The sequence below is a fragment of the Haemaphysalis longicornis genome, unplaced genomic scaffold, assembly GCF_048455015.1.
Source record: "Haemaphysalis longicornis isolate Haplotype H1 unplaced genomic scaffold, Haemaphysalis longicornis Haplotype H1 scaffold_4, whole genome shotgun sequence".
Taxonomy (NCBI): Eukaryota; Metazoa; Arthropoda; class Arachnida; order Ixodida; family Ixodidae; genus Haemaphysalis; species Haemaphysalis longicornis.
Window position 1 is genome coordinate 150,246,919 of NW_027526361.1, and position 15,633 is coordinate 150,262,551.

Sequence of the window (15,633 nt, forward strand, 5' to 3'; positions counted from 1 at the left end):
ATAACTAAAGAGCATCAATAAAAATTCAACATTTCCGTGAAAGCTGTAACAGGTATGCCGCTTACGTTTTTGAATGTCATTTCGTCGTTATCAATTGTAATTCACACCTTAACAGCAGGCAAACGATTGGCATGGGGAAGCGAGTAGAACAAACCTTCCACATCAATGCTAAAAGCAGATAAGTGAGAAAGGTCATGCGCTTCAAAGGACTTCACTACTGCTTGAAATTGGCCCCTGACATTTTATAGAAGCCCCGCAAAATTTTGGAAGCAATCCGCATAGCAGAAAGAGGAGACAAGTGTGTCACCCAAGCAAACGTGTGTCGTCAAACTAAAGAGATTGCATATCTGCGTGGCCTTGACTGTAGCCGGTGTCTATCTACAGGTTTTCCCGTCCAATTTAATCCAATTGTCATACAACTTAATCGAGGCACCAGCAAATTTAATCCAAGCGCTATGTAATTTAATGCAAGTGCTAGCGATTTTAATCCTTTCGCAAACCAAATTATTCCAGCTATCCGAAGAATGTTCAGGAGTGTTTTGTGCGAAATTATGCGCAGCTTTTCGGGCTTCGTTGCGCGTAGTGTGGTGAAAATGTGGTGTTTCTTGATCCATTATGTACGAAATATCATATTAGCAGGCGCTTCCGTCCCTTGCACGCGATATTTCTGACGATCTCGTAGACGACAGTATAATTTGGAAATAATGCTTAACACTGCATAAAAGCATGCAGTAATTGAAAAGCAGAATACAAAGCGCATTTAGGTAACGTGTTTTTATCGACAGAGCTTGTGAAGGTGTTGTTACGCGAAGAGCAGACGATACTTGTGACGTGAGTTATCGACGGCGTTCTTGAAGACGATCAGCTCTCAGCACGCAGCACCAACGGATCACAGCACGCGGCGCCAACGAATCCCAGCACGTAGCAACAACGGTGCGCGCGTGTTAGTAAATGTAGATTAGGCTGTGGCATAACATATTTTTCTCATAATGGCTTACAACACACCACGTTTTCACCCCACCACGCGCTACACAGTCCGCAAAGCTTCGCCTAATTTCGCGCAAAATACTCCTGACATTTTTCTGATAGCTGAAATAATTTGGTTGGCGAAGGGATCAAATTGGTTGGCACTTGGAATAAATTCGCTGGCACCTAGAATAAATAAATGGCATTGGATTAAATTCGCTGGCGGCTGGAATAATTTGTACGGCGATTGGATTAAATTGAGTGAGAAAACCTGTAGTTGCCTGATCACCGAAGTTTTTGTAAACGTGTTTCGCTCATGTGCAGTGTTTTCTATTGCTTTGTGTTAAGGGTTTATATTCACCCTTCTCGGTATTAAACTTTAGTTGTTAGACCAGCAGCTGCCATTGTACCACTTCTTTTGCCTTTGTTTGAGTTCGTGGTGGTTTAATCCAAGAATATGTCTTTCCAGCTAGCCCAGCTTGCAACTCGTTAACCGTTTAGGATCCAGGAGAACCGTTAAAATATTTTGCAGCATGACAAAAGGGTACGTCGTTTAGAGAGTACTCTTCTTGAGCCCGCTCGGGCCTTCGCCCTTTGCAGGTGCGGTGGCCAGCGAGCTCCTCCGACGTGTTTGCGCTTGTATGCTCGATAAAACAATAACTTCTTCCATGAAGGACTGTTGTCGCAACAGAAAAGAACAACAAAAATACAGTCCGTCGCGTATGTGGATTTTTTTTTTCTTTTTTATGCCATCACACAACTGGCCCCTATTGTTTAACGTTGTCCAGGTGTCCCTGATAGGTCTGACCAAGTCGATGACATTGTCATTGAATTTCGAAAGGCTTTTGAGCTTCTTTAACACTTACAACTGATAAAAAGACAGAGTCGAACGAGTTTTTTGCGTTCTGAACTAACTGAATGTCTTGCTTCGTATTCAACCGCACATGGTATGTTAGTACTAACGTTAACGATTTTTATTAATTGGCCGTCGCAAACAAAAAGCAGCGTACTAGGCCCTCTGTTGCAAACGTTATTATGTTGTCACGTGACAGTGAAGAGATACAATATCGGAAGGGGGTGTATTTACTAAGCAGACACAGTACTCACTGGCACTAAGACAGGTTGATGACACACAGCCTGTTCAGTCGTTGTTGTTGTTGTTGTTGTTGTTCCTTTGAATATTGGCGCATACCCAATCAGGGGATCGGCCAAACATCAGTCGTTAATTCGAATGAGATTCAAAGAAAATTAGAAAATTAGAATGATTCAAAGAAAATTATAAAAATTTGGAAGCTTTTCTTTTTCTTGTGTTGGAGGAATTGAGTTTGGAATTTGGTTAATATTGAAACAAAAAAAAAAAAGGAAATAAGTAAATAAATAATTAAATAAAGAAAAATAAGAAGAGGAAGAAGAAGAAGGAGGGAGAGGAGGAGAATAAAAAAAAAAAAAAATCAGAAATGGATGCTTTTGGAGGGCTCAGGTGAGGATCCAGAACAAGATACGAATTAGGTTGTAAATCTTTTGGAATTTTCAATGAAGCGCAGAAGAGCAGAACAAACATCCCGGCGGCAGTATCCCGTTTCTGAAGCCCCAAATGATAAAAGAGCCGGCACTGATAATACCAACCCCAGGCGATGAAGCGGCACTTCAAGGAGCTGACGTCTGAGGCTTGAAAATCGCCGACATGACAAAAGGAAATGGTCGACAGACTCTTCTTCATTACAGTAACTGCACATGGCAGTCTGCGCCAGACGAGACCTGTGGAGGTATCTGTTCAACTGGGGCACACGACATCGAAGGCTCGTTACAATCGCCTCCAGGTCGCGTGAGGGGCACCAATTCGGATTCCAGGAGAATTTTAGATGAGAAAAATCTCGCATTGACAATAAGACTGATTCGTGCTGCCCTTGCAGCTTCAACAATCTACGGAATCTTACAGCGGCTAATAAAGGCGTTGTCTCAATGACATCGACAACAGGCCCGGAGAGTGCTACCCTTGCCAGTGAATCTGCGGTTTCATTAAAGGCGATTCCCGCGTGCCCAGGGACCCAAAGAAGGTCAATTTCAGTAATATGAGGTGGTAGAAGGGATCGAAACGTCCGTAGAAGAGGTGAGTCTTTCGGAGAAGAAAGGGCTAAACCTACGGATAGGGAATCTGTAATTATAAGTGGAGACGACACCGATATGTCAAGCTTTCGTATTGCCAAGACAATTGCCAAGAATTCCGCATAGAATATAGGGATAAAATCCACCAGACGAACCGAAAAGTACCAATTTAAGGAAGGGGAAACTATACCTATTCCGGATTTTTCATCTCGTTGAGAAGCATCTGTATATATGATAGTACCTTGCTGAATTGAGGCCAAATGATCTTGTAGGATACTATTGAGCAGTCTGGCAGGTAGCATTTTAGCATTTTGGGGAAAGATGTTCCGGAAGTTGACCGTTATCGTATGACCCCTATCAAGAGATGGAAGTACGTTATTGAGCGCAACCCCTAATGGAGACACCAAGCTTTGTGCTACAGTAACTTGCGGTCGATAGGACCTGGGCCACTGGGCCGCCAAAAACACCGCTGGTTCATCTACAAAGATAAATTGTGCCCTGTTAACCCCCGCGCCATAGGCTCTCAGGAAAGTATCCACAGTGAGTATTCTAAATCGGTGTATCAGAGGAGGAACTCGGGCTTCCAAATAAAGTAACGCATTAGATGCATTTTTAGGTAGCCCTAAACAGCAGCGAAGAGCCTGGCGTTCCAGGAGAACTAGGCGATGGAGCTTATACGTAGCAGCACCCGAGAATAGAACACACCCGAACTCTAAAATAGGCCGCACGTACATACGGTATATCATCAGAAGAGATTCACGGCGCATTCCCCTTTTTCTATGGCTGAGGCGCCTCAACATGCCAACAGCACGTGCTCCTTTAGTAGCTATACGCTGTATATGTGGACTCCAGTCAAGTTGGCTGGTGTATACTACCCCAAGGTATTTTAAAGAATCAACCTGGGGTATGATGTGCTGACGGTAACAGAGAGTGATATTAAAGGAAAAAGTGGACTGAAAAGCTAGCACAGAGCATTTGCTGGCATTTATTGTGAGAGAAATGCTATCTAACCAGGAATCTAAAGAATTCAGATATGACTGCATTAATACATACAGTTCGTGTATGTCAGAAGCTGACGCGAAAAACGCGATATCGTCGGCATAAACATAAGTCTGGACACCCGAAACCACAGGGACCGAGCTTAACAGGATATTAAAAAGAACCGGCGAAAGGACAGCTCCCTGTGGTACACCTCTTTTCTGTGAGTGCCGAGAGGAACAAATGTTACCCCTCACACACCAGAACTGCCTGTCCTTTAGGAATTCACGCAGCCATGCTATAATGTATCTAGGGAAATTTAATTTCTGCAAGCGAGACATTAACACAGGGTACTCCACGCTGTCGTATGCTTTTGCTATATCCAAGGTCACTAGAGCCGCAACCTGTTTATATCGACGGGCAAGTTTTATACGACTTTCAAGGTCGATGTGGGCACTCCAAATAGAACAACCTGGGCGAAATCCAATTTGACTTGGGCTGAGGATATTATACTCAGACAAAAATTCCATAATTCGGTGAAGTAAAATCCGCTCAATTAGTTTTACTACGTTCGAAGTCAGAGAGATAGGCCTGATATTATCAATAGCGAGGCCCTGACCAACAGTCTTCGGTATAGGAAGTATTTTAGCTATCCGCCACACATCGGGAATCCATGCATTCCTGAGAGAATAATTAATCATACTCAGCATGTCATCCGGTGCATGATCGTATAGTAGTTTTAACATTTCAGTAGTAATGTGATCCGGACCAGGGGCCGCTGCTGGCATTTTTGACATAGCATCAAAAAGCTCTGCATGCGTAATTTCTGTGAAGTCCTCTACCACTATAGGTGGAGGAGGCGAGGTAGCTAGAGCAGACGAAAAACGAATTTGCAGACCCCTAGCAATCAACTCTAGAGACTCGGAGATTTCATTGGAAGATAACACTATAGAGTCTAAATTATCAGATTGGGGAACCGCTTTCCTAGACCGAAGAAATCGAAAAAGGGCCCGCTTATTAGTGGGTTCAGAAAGAATTGAGCAGCGGTGACAGTCATAGGCCTGTTTGGCATTAGAAACTGCTCGTTTGAACATCGCGGAATGATACTTATAATTGCTCCAGTTCAGCGGGCAATGGTTATAGCAAAGCTTCTTCCAGGCTGCCTTCCTGCGTCTAAAGTTGCGTGTACATTCTTCATTCCACCAGGGGCTAGGTGACACAGCTCGCTTAGACCGTACTTCAAATAACGAGGACTGCGCCGAAGTGGTTAGGGCAGCACAAAGACCCGTCGCCCGTTCAGTTGTGTCTTCTGCAGGCAGAGAAGATACGGCCTCCTTCAGAGAGATTTGGAATTTCTTATAATCTACAAAAGTGCAACTTCGCCGGACGAGAGAGCGAACAGGGCACTGAATCTCAAACAATATTGGAATGTGGTCACTGCTAGTCCCGCTGTCAACAGTAGACCATGAAGAAACTTTAACACCCCTAGAACAAATAGTTAAATCTAAAACAGATCGAGTTATTCCCTGTATGTAAGTAGGAGAACCTGAATTTATACATGCCAAATTGTTGTCCGTAATCCAATCTAACAAGCGAAGACCGCAGGAATCCGTTCGATAGCCCCAAGAAATATGATGGGAATTAAAGTCTCCCGCAACAACGACGGGAGGTACAGCCGCAGCAAGAGCGAGATCTAGGGGTTCCGAATCAATAACCCCAAGTGGAAAGTAAACGTTCGCCAAAGAGAAAGGAAGACATCCAGGGAGTCTGATCTCCAATACCAAAATTTCACAATCTGATCTTCGAAGCTGGAAGCATACCTTGGTCTTATGAGCGAATTTTGTTGAAACTAGAATCAAAACGCCGCCCCCTCGTGAAAGTCTGTCTAGTCTGAACGTGTGGTAATTACATAAGCTAAAGCTTTGGTTGCTATTGAGCCAGGTTTCCTGAAGCAAAATTAGATCTGGATTGAACTGGGAGCTCAGACAAAGCAAGTCCGCGAATCCGGCTGTAACAGATCTGCAGTTCCATTGGAGTACTTTAAGGGACCCTATGACTCGGGGAGACCAGCCGCTGCAACTGCAGCGTCTAATATGCTTTCTTTGATCACTGTTCGCGGTTTATTTTTCTTGTTCTTTGGTTTCGGTTGAGTATCTAGGGACCCAGTACCTGGGGAGCCCGATCGTTTACTGGAGTGAGAGATTGAACCCAGAGGCCAACTTTGAAATTCCATGTCCGAATCTGAAGTGGGGGAAGCCGGAGGTAAGCACTCCGAGCCAGTTTTGGGATAAGACGAGGAGCCTGCATCTGAACAAGGAAGCTGCGCGGGTTCATCTCTTGGAGGCGTGACAACCGGTACTTCGTTAGCGGAGCTGGGGGCAGAACACTCTGCTGGCGGTAACGAAATGTCCGCAATAGAGGACACCTGTGGAATGCTATTTGGAGGAGAGTTGTAAGTGGCCGGAGCCAGCGGCAGGAATGGCGCCATCTGAGCCACTACTGTCCGGGACACACACTCCGTGATGCTAGCTGTTAACTGAGTCACCACTGAGGACACCACTTTCTCTACAGCCGCTGCTATAAGCGAAGCAAAAGCTGGATCAGCTAGCGAAGGCTGTTGAACCTTGGACACCGCTTTTTCAACTGCCGCACCGATGGCGTTCAACACAGCGGGCTCGGTCAGCGATGAAGTTTGTTTGGCGGCTATTCCAGCGTAGCCATGCGCCCTTTCTTTAAAAATGCCGAACGCTTCCTTACGTGAGCAGCGGCGCTTTTCTATGATATCAAGCACTTGGGCTTCTTGAGCCCTCACAGGACAATTGGAGTAATCTGCTGGATGACCAGCGCCACACAAACAGCATTTGACGTTCTCAGAGGAGCACGAGTCGGCAGAATGGCTGTCACCGCACGAACGACAGCGGGTAGACGATTTGCACGCCTTTGCAGTGTGGCCAAAACGCCAGCAACTGAGACACTGAAGAGGCCGAGGAGAGAGGCGCTCGACTCGGTAAACCAGAGGCCAAGCTTTAATCTCAGTGGGGCATGAGGAGCCCACAAATGTGGCGATCACGGACTCTGTTGGGACCCTGTTGCTCTCCACAACGCGGCTGCAACGGTACACTGATGTCACTCCTGCCACCGCAAACTCTTCGAGAATCTCATGCGGAGTCATCTGGACATCGACACCGCGAATAATGCCCTTCACGCATGCCAAGTGGGGGGGAACAAATGCACTCACCTGGTGAGAAGCGAATGTTGTGCATTTGAGGAGGTCTGCCACACAGGTCTCATCTGATGACTTACAGAGGATGCCGCCCTTTCCAAACGGCCGAACCTCGGATATTTGATCAAACCTCTCGGTAACAGCCCGAAGCGCCGCCTGCACGATCCGGGGGTTCTTTAACCGGATGGCTCCGCCGCTCACTGGGACCAGAGCTACCGGGATGCAAGTCACTCCACTGCGCTTTAGAGTCTCCACCGGCAAGTCCTGAGGTCGAATGGAGGCCGCCCAGGGGGAACTCCCCCAGCCCGGCGAGTCACGAGACATCCCTGCGCAGCTAAGTGCACCTGGAAGGCAACACAGAGAAGCGACAAACGACCAAAGAAACAAAAACCGCCTGACGGTTGGCCGATCACCTGCAGCGCCAAACCTCTAGGGCGAAACTCTCAAAACTCAGACTTCGTCTATCTTCTCTTCGTCCCTTTGGTCATCGACCAGCGTCTATATACAGAAGCACATACCCAGATAGGGAGAGATTGGACACCTGGATATGTGGCTATGCTTGGTGTCCGTTTTTACGGAAGCTTGTCAAAGTCTGTGCCTTAACTACTCGACGGAAGCTTGTCAAAGTCTGTGCCTTAACTACTCGGCCGCAGAAGTACCATCCCCGTGCCTGTTATACAGAAGGAGCAGCAGTTGGTGGATCCCGTGTGTGGTACGGCTTGAAGCGACTCCCGTGAACCAGCTGAGGTGCTAAGTGCACAGACGATGTCAGAGGCAACACAGGCACAATTTCTTAGGGGACGGGTTGACGGTACGCTCGACGCGGTAGAGGCCAGTGAAGGAGAGCTTAAGCTTCTCTGACAGTCTAACGGGGTCCCCAAAAGAACCAAGGAGCCAGGAACAAAGTTTGCAGGGTGGTGTCGCTCATCGTATCGGGTCTTCTGGGATGCTTGTCATACAGTTGAGCGTGAATGATGACGTCCCGACCATATACAGTGATCGGCTCACTTAAGGAAGGCGGAGTGGTATCGAACAGTAAACTAGGCTCAAGGCCAAAGAGCAGTTAGAAAGGAGAGCATCCAGCAGTGTCGTTCCGGGAGGAATTATTTGCAATTGGCACATACGGTAGTGTAACGTCCAAATCCAGATGGTCTTTGCACAGCTCGTGGGAGTGCACGTGTTATATCGTAGCGGGTAGCAGAGCCCCTGGGTTCCGCAATCCAACGATTTTTGGAAAAGGACAACGGGAAGGGGCCTAAAAGATCTAAGTCAGCACGATAAAATGGTTCTGGAGGAATTTTCAAAGGTTGCAACTGGCAGGCGGGGCGTAATGGGGGCGTTTTCCGACGCATTGAAAGATCGCATGCCGCGAAATAGCAACGCACAGTCCGGTTGATCCCTGGCAAATAAAATCGCTGCCGGACGCGTCAGTACTTGCGAGTGGCGCCAAATGTCCTCCGCCAGCTTCACGACGTTCCAATGCCACGTTGAGAAGCTGGCGGTGGACATCCAGGCGAAGTTGCTCGGGTACCGCCAGAAGCAGGTCAGGTCCATCAGCCCGCAAGTTGCGGCGGTATAAGACACCACCCCGGAGTAAGAGCGCGTTCAGAGAAGGGTCCGTTAACTCTTTGTGGATACGGTCGATGGTAGGCCGGAACGTCGTAATACAACGCTGATTTTTGCCGATGTCTTGGAAGTCGCACAACGAAAGACACAAATATCCGTGTCGTGCTTATCAGTGTAAGGCTCTTCGACGGAATGACGAGATAAACAGTCGGCATCTCTGCGCAGTTTACCGGAATTGTAGACTACCCTTAAAACATTTAACGTCAAACGACGCCAAAATATTTAAATTCATTTCAAACACTGCAAGCTGTTCGCCTCTCCAGACAGAAATCTTGTCATTTTCGCACTGGTGCGCTTGCAACAAACTTCTTATCAATACATCTAAAACAAAGTTAATGACATACACAAGAACAGCTGACGGTTCCCCTATGATATTAATGGTGAAGTGCTACTCATGGTGCAGAGGTTAACGACTCGGTGTCAGTTATGACGCCAAGCTGAGCAGTTCGTTAGATATCCGGATCATTACTCGTGGGGCTTTGGAACCCTAGGTGTTGTGCGCCAGATATCGAAGGAGTTCAAAGGACATAAATCTCTTCTCAATTTCTACACTACTATTTGTCGCCCGCAGCCTGAGTATGCGTGGGTTGTTTGGAATACCACGTGTAAAACAAACTGTATTCTCATTGATCCACCGCTCTTTATCCACCGCTTGGCCGGTAAGACTAAACCTGAGTTATCTTCTGCATTGAAGCTAGCATGATTAATCTCCAGGAGAAATAAAGCGGGGCTTTACCGATTGACTATTATTCATGGCTTAGTGTCTTGTGAAGTGCTGCTGCGAAAATTCCACTGCATGTGCCGCAGGAGTTGTGGCTTCAAATTTTGGGTTGCGCAGAAGTTTGACTCTAGACATCCGATAAAGATATTCGCGTAGTTCGGCCCGATTTGGTTCCCACTGACGTTCCGCTGACTGGCACGTAATTCACACCACTAAACTCAAATTTGTTAAGCTCAAGGATAAGGTGAAGGAAAGTTTCAAAGGTGAGAGAATCGATAGTTTTTTTCACCCGCCGACTGCTCATATGCGCATCATACAGCGGTGATTCCATCCGCATGCGCAATGTTAGTGTATAGCGACACGACATTCAGGGTAAAAAGTAAACAGTTGTTAAGAATTTCAATCATCATGATATCCAATACAAAATCATTTGTATCCCTAATGAAGTATGGAAAGCTGGGGGGAATGTCGCGAATAAGAGAGCCGACATAGCGCGAGAGGATCTCGGTGACCGTACCGATGCCAGAAACAATGGGGCGACCTGGGTTTTTATCTTCTTTATCTTAGCGAGAAGGTATAATAAGGTATAAGAAGGTATAACCGGCTACTGTCTTAAGGTATAACCGGCTACTGGTCTTAAGGGGATAAGAGAAGCAGCAGTTCTTTCGTTTATTTCCGGATTTTCAACAACCTCAGTGAGTTGAGCTTTGACAATCAGCTTATAATAAATATTGGGATCACTGGGGAGTACCTTGTAGAACGTGGATTCCCGAAGGCATTACCGAAAGGACTGGGTGAACAAACATCTATGAGCCTCGTTGACATAGTCAGCTTTAATCCTTGACTTCGTATAGCGCCAACAAAACGACAAGGACAAAGGGGGCGACGGGCGCTACACGAAGTCATGGATTACCGCTACCAACTAGCCCAAACCCAAACTCTAATAGTCAGCTTTGTCTAGGATCACAATGGCGACTCCTTTATCAGTCGGCTTGACTACTATTTCGTGGCAACGTGCGAGTTCTTCCAGCGCTTTGTTTTCCTTGTTAGTGATGTTACCGCGGAAAGAGATTTTCTTTTGGTATGCTGCTCGTACATCGCGGTGAACGGCTTTAATGTACATGTCGAGGCACGTATCGCGCTGCGTGGGAGGGATCGAGTGCTTCTGGCTAAAGAATGCAATTCGCCCTTCGTCGGTTGGAGGAAGGTCATGTAAGTACTCTCGCAGTCTCATATTGCTGGCGAAGTTATCTAAGTGCTTAAAAAGCGTTATTGCACGGATGTGTTGTCTAGTACCTGTTGTCACTTCCTCATGTTGGATGAGGAGAGCCCATGCCAAATGCGTGGGCATATCTTGTTTTGACCCCTCTCTTTCACCCCTGTTGCCACGGGGACGGGGGGGACGGGAATTACCTTGTTAAATTTTTATTGCTCTTTTTGTTTCTTTGGTTCTTTTTTCTTATGTTCGTACCGCGTGACTGTGATTTCTTGTTATCCCCTCTTTCCCCCTCTTCCACTTCTTTCATTTTTTTCGCCCCCCCCAACCATGATCCCATTGTACAAGCTCTACCTTCTTTTGCCCTGCCCTCGCCCTTGCTACATTCTCTCTATATATAACCTTGAAACCAACCTGTTCTGCAACCCCAAGCAAGGAAGTCCTCTTCCTGCAACGTCAGTAAACTCTTATTTTTGTAATGTTTTTCACGTGTGTCTCTGTCTCTACTTAGCTTACTTTCTCGCGCTCGGTGTGAGTTTTCATGCTTCCAAACTATATATATATATATATATATAGGTATTATAGATAGATAGATAGACAGATAGATAGATAGATAGATAGATAGATAGATAGATAGATAGATAGATAGATAGATAGATAGATAGATAGATAGATAGATAGATAGATAGATAGATAGATAGATAGATAGATAGATAGATAGATAGATAGATAGATAGATAGATAGATAGATAGATAGATAGATAGATAGATAGATAGATAGATAGATAGATAGATAGATACGTCTGTGTATGTGAATTGACGTCACATCGTGGACCTGTTTTCATTGTAACCACTGCTATTTTCTTTTTTTCGTTAGATGTTCACATCTTGCATCACCTGTTTTGTTTTGTTCTTTTGTCTCGTGCGGCAGCCCAAATGCCCTCCGCCTGTTCCGTAGCCCTCTAATAAGCAATGAATTGATTGATTGATTGATTGATTGATTGATTGATTGATTGATTGATTGATTGATTGATTGATTGATTGATTGATTGATTGATTGATTGATTGATTGATTGATTGATTGATTGATTGATTGATTGATGTTATAATTGCTGTTATTCATGAATAATACTTCCCAAAGAGGCTTTACACAACAGATACCCCAAAACTTGATTCACCGGGTAGGCTTCGGAATTTCCCTACAAACCGGAACAGTCCTGCCTTAACAAACAAATGTTCAGGAAGTTTAAATGAAACAGTCCAAGGCGGCTAAGTTTATGTACTCAAACTATTGTATGACAGTTTCCATTCGTCCGATATCCATCGGATATCCCTCCGAAGATTGTGTGTGGCATTGGAATATTACATGAGCACCTTAAATTAGAGAGAAAATGCCGTTACCTATATAATTAACAGCCACCTTAAGTATATGTATTTCAGATTTTGGGGATTAAAAGCACTGTATCCTGGGCGTTTTTAGCGCGATCTACTGGAGGGCTGCGGAATATTGCCACATGGCGATAGTTACCGCGCGCAGAAAGCTCGACACGATGGCCGGTTTGCTCTTCTCCATCCGAATAGCAGCCACAAAGGCCAGCATCGAACCCCCGTTCTTGGCACACCGGCTGGGCAAGTCGGAATGTTGTTATTGCGTCCAGCCCTCGTAGTTATTGCGTTAAGCCCGCAATATTTGGATATTCTTTCAGGCTTTCTATCATTTGTATCCCGGTGAGCAAAAGTAAACGCGAGCCTCCAAAGCCCAACCTTGTGTGTTTTCCGACAGCACCGTGGCCCACACACGAAGGCTATCTGTTGGAACGTTTGGTACAGATGTGCGCATGTGTGAATGGCGTACATAAATGCTATTTCACATTCGCAGTAAGCAGCTCAGTCTTAGCACGGGAGAATAATGGTTGCTTGAAACATTTTGCCCTCTATTAGAAACAGACAAATCGAGTGCTCTTGAAACCAATTCACTATATATATTTGGGATTTCGGGTGTAGCACTTGTAATAGAATTTTGTAACCACATAATCAATTGATATTGACAACGCTATTAGCGCTGTAAACTAAGATGACATAAACCGATCACTTCTTTTTTTTTTTGTTTCGCGACTACCACGCAAGAGTTTTGGACTCCAGATGGCCATACGTGTATACTCAGTTTGAAACCTATACCACGCGTCATTGGATTGTATGTCCTCACCACTTCTCAAAAACAAATTGACCAACGTTTCTGCACTATCTGACGCGACAGCTTGCTACACCGAGCAATGACACCATTCAAGCCTCGGGATGTGCGCTTTCATACTATGTGTTGCCCCCTGCCGGTATTCCTAGCTGCTAACATTTTACACGTCTTTCCTTGACGCTTTTACAATACTCACTTTGTCTCTCGATATAGCAATCACTTTTTTTTCACCACCACAGTGTGTACCTTCAAATCGCGGCCATGGCATACAAGTCAATTTTGTAACGATAGCCTTACAGATCTTACTAGTGAACGTTTCCTGTATCCCCAATTTTGTGCACGAACTAAGCGTTTACACTTCGCGTCTATTTCGTGATTTCCGTCACGGCTGGTATGAAACCGTGTTGATTTGCTTTTTATTGCCTCAACCTGCACTGAATGACTACGCAATTAGGAATAACTAGAGTCTAGAAGAGAAGGGTAAATGGCTAGTTAAGAAGACGTTGCCTAATAATTTTAAGAAGCAAGGCTCCTAAGACAATCAAACGTTTGAATTTCATCTCGAAATGATGTTGTGACAGGTGTGGACTCTACGTGGTTGAATAAACTTGCCTTATTCACCATCCCAAACTAAGGCGCATAGGGTTGCATTACAAAAACAGGAATGTTACAAAGAAGACCCATAAAACGTTCCGTATGAAACAAAACAGAACAGGTGCGTATGAAAAAAGAAGAGATGAAGATGCACAAGATAGAAGAGAGAGATACCCACGTTAATTCCAGACAAATGCAATGAATAATTCATTTTTAGTATGCGGACTTCCCGCTCCAGACATGAGAGTTTGAAATCGTGCTTTCAAAAGGCATTTCACCGGCACAAAGTCGACTTATGTGCAGTTATTCAAGGCTTCCTGTTCTTCTAGCCACTTGAGCAAAATAATATTTTCAATCGTCAAAGTTCCTTGTTTTATTCCCTCCTACTGAACAAGGAGCAGAATAATTCCTGAGACTGCCTTGACGAGAAACGTTAAGGTTCGTGAATAGCCCATACGTTCTAAAAGATGTAAGCATGTAGGACTTCATTAGCCTGTCAGCAGAAAAACAACTTTCGATCAGTCGTTCTAAGGGTTGGCACCATGATAATATAAGCTGTTTTAAAAATATGCACGCTACCGATGCAAATTCACCGAATTAGTCTCAATAATCTATCTCATTTGTCAGGTATGAACGAGCAGCACGCTCTATCAAGTATGAATTCTGTGACATTTCGCATTGTTGTCTTTTCAGCGAATGGGATAATTAAAATACCATTGGGAAGAATAAAAAACAATGCAGCTCAAGCTCACCAAAGCAACACGGCAGAAACATTTATGAAGCGAGCCGTTAACCTTCTTGACGTGAAACCACCAGAGAGCACTAAAGCGAGAACAGCAGTCTTGATCATCGTGGCTGTTATACATGAAAGTAACGCCACACATTTCATACATACTCGGAAGAACAGTATATGACAAGCCAATGGACTTCTTGTCAAACGCGGCTTCTTTGTTCTTCTTCCTTTTATCATTGTCCTCCGCGTATATTCTTTACAGCCTGAAGAATAGAAATGCCTGTTGCCAAGCTTTGTTTTAGTGAGCATCACAGCTCCTGCAGAGAAATGCAGCAATTTCATTTATTTCTCTCGGTTTTCAAAAGCGAAGCTTTCTTGGTCTTACGAAAGGCAGTGTTGTAACAACAACGCCGTGCAGGAAAGCAACGTTACACGGCAGAGGGCGTCAAATGATGATGACGTTGATGGTGATCAAACGGGAAAAAAAGCTTCCCCAGCCGGAATCGAGCCTTCGTCGCTCGCGTTATGAAGCCGACGTCTACCCCATTGCGCCATTACCACAGCCTAAGTTCGTTACGCTGGCGTTGGCTTTGGGCTTTGGCTGATCTGAAGTATACTTTGGCTTTGGACTTTGGCAATTTGGATTTTCGATTATGACAATGGTTGGAGGGGAGGCAGGAGGCGGGTGCGCTCAGCTTTCTCGTGAGGGATTCGTTTGCTGCTATCTGAGTTTGAAACTGGAATCTCGGGCGGTTTGCACTTACACTATTGACCCTTGGGCTTTGATTGCAGCGGCTTTGACTTTCTCACCTTGCCACGCAATTTTTACACGCGAGAAAGTTTCCCATGTCAACCATAATAGTGGTTAGACCGAGGAGCTTAAGATTTTTTCTTGTTCTTCTACAAAAAATTTCTTGGGGGTAAAACGGCACACGCTGTTGTGTAAACGCCACAACTAAAAGCTCTGACTAAGCTTAATATCGTAGACTAGATCAAAAGAAACAGAGCGTAACATTGATCCTTATTTTGTCTTCATTCAGTCATCTCTCGATTTGTAAGCACTTGTAATGAACAACTATAAAAAGAAATGCCCGACTGACTGACTGACTGACTGACTGACTGACTGACTGACTGACTGACTGACTGACTGACTGACTGACTGACTGACTGACTGACTGACTGACTGACTGACTGACTGACTGACTGACTGACTGACTGACTGACTGAAGGACGGACGGACGGATGGACAAGACTCCTATCAAGGCGTTGGGTCTAGTGA

At 45.2% G+C, this 15,633-nt stretch overlaps 1 protein-coding gene across 1 annotated transcript in view; it reads right to left on the reverse strand.

The window, feature by feature from the left end:
- LOC144180047 (pancreatic lipase-related protein 2-like) overlaps window positions 1–14,460 on the reverse strand; it is a 58,255-nt gene extending 43,795 nt beyond the window's left edge. Inside the window, exon 1 of the mRNA XM_077708455.1 lies at window positions 14,374–14,460. Within this exon, the coding sequence (XP_077564581.1) occupies window positions 14,374–14,395 (22 nt within the window). The 5' untranslated portion in view covers window positions 14,396–14,460. The remainder of the gene's footprint in view (window positions 1–14,373) is intronic.
- Between the last annotated feature and the right edge of the window lie 1,173 nt (window positions 14,461–15,633).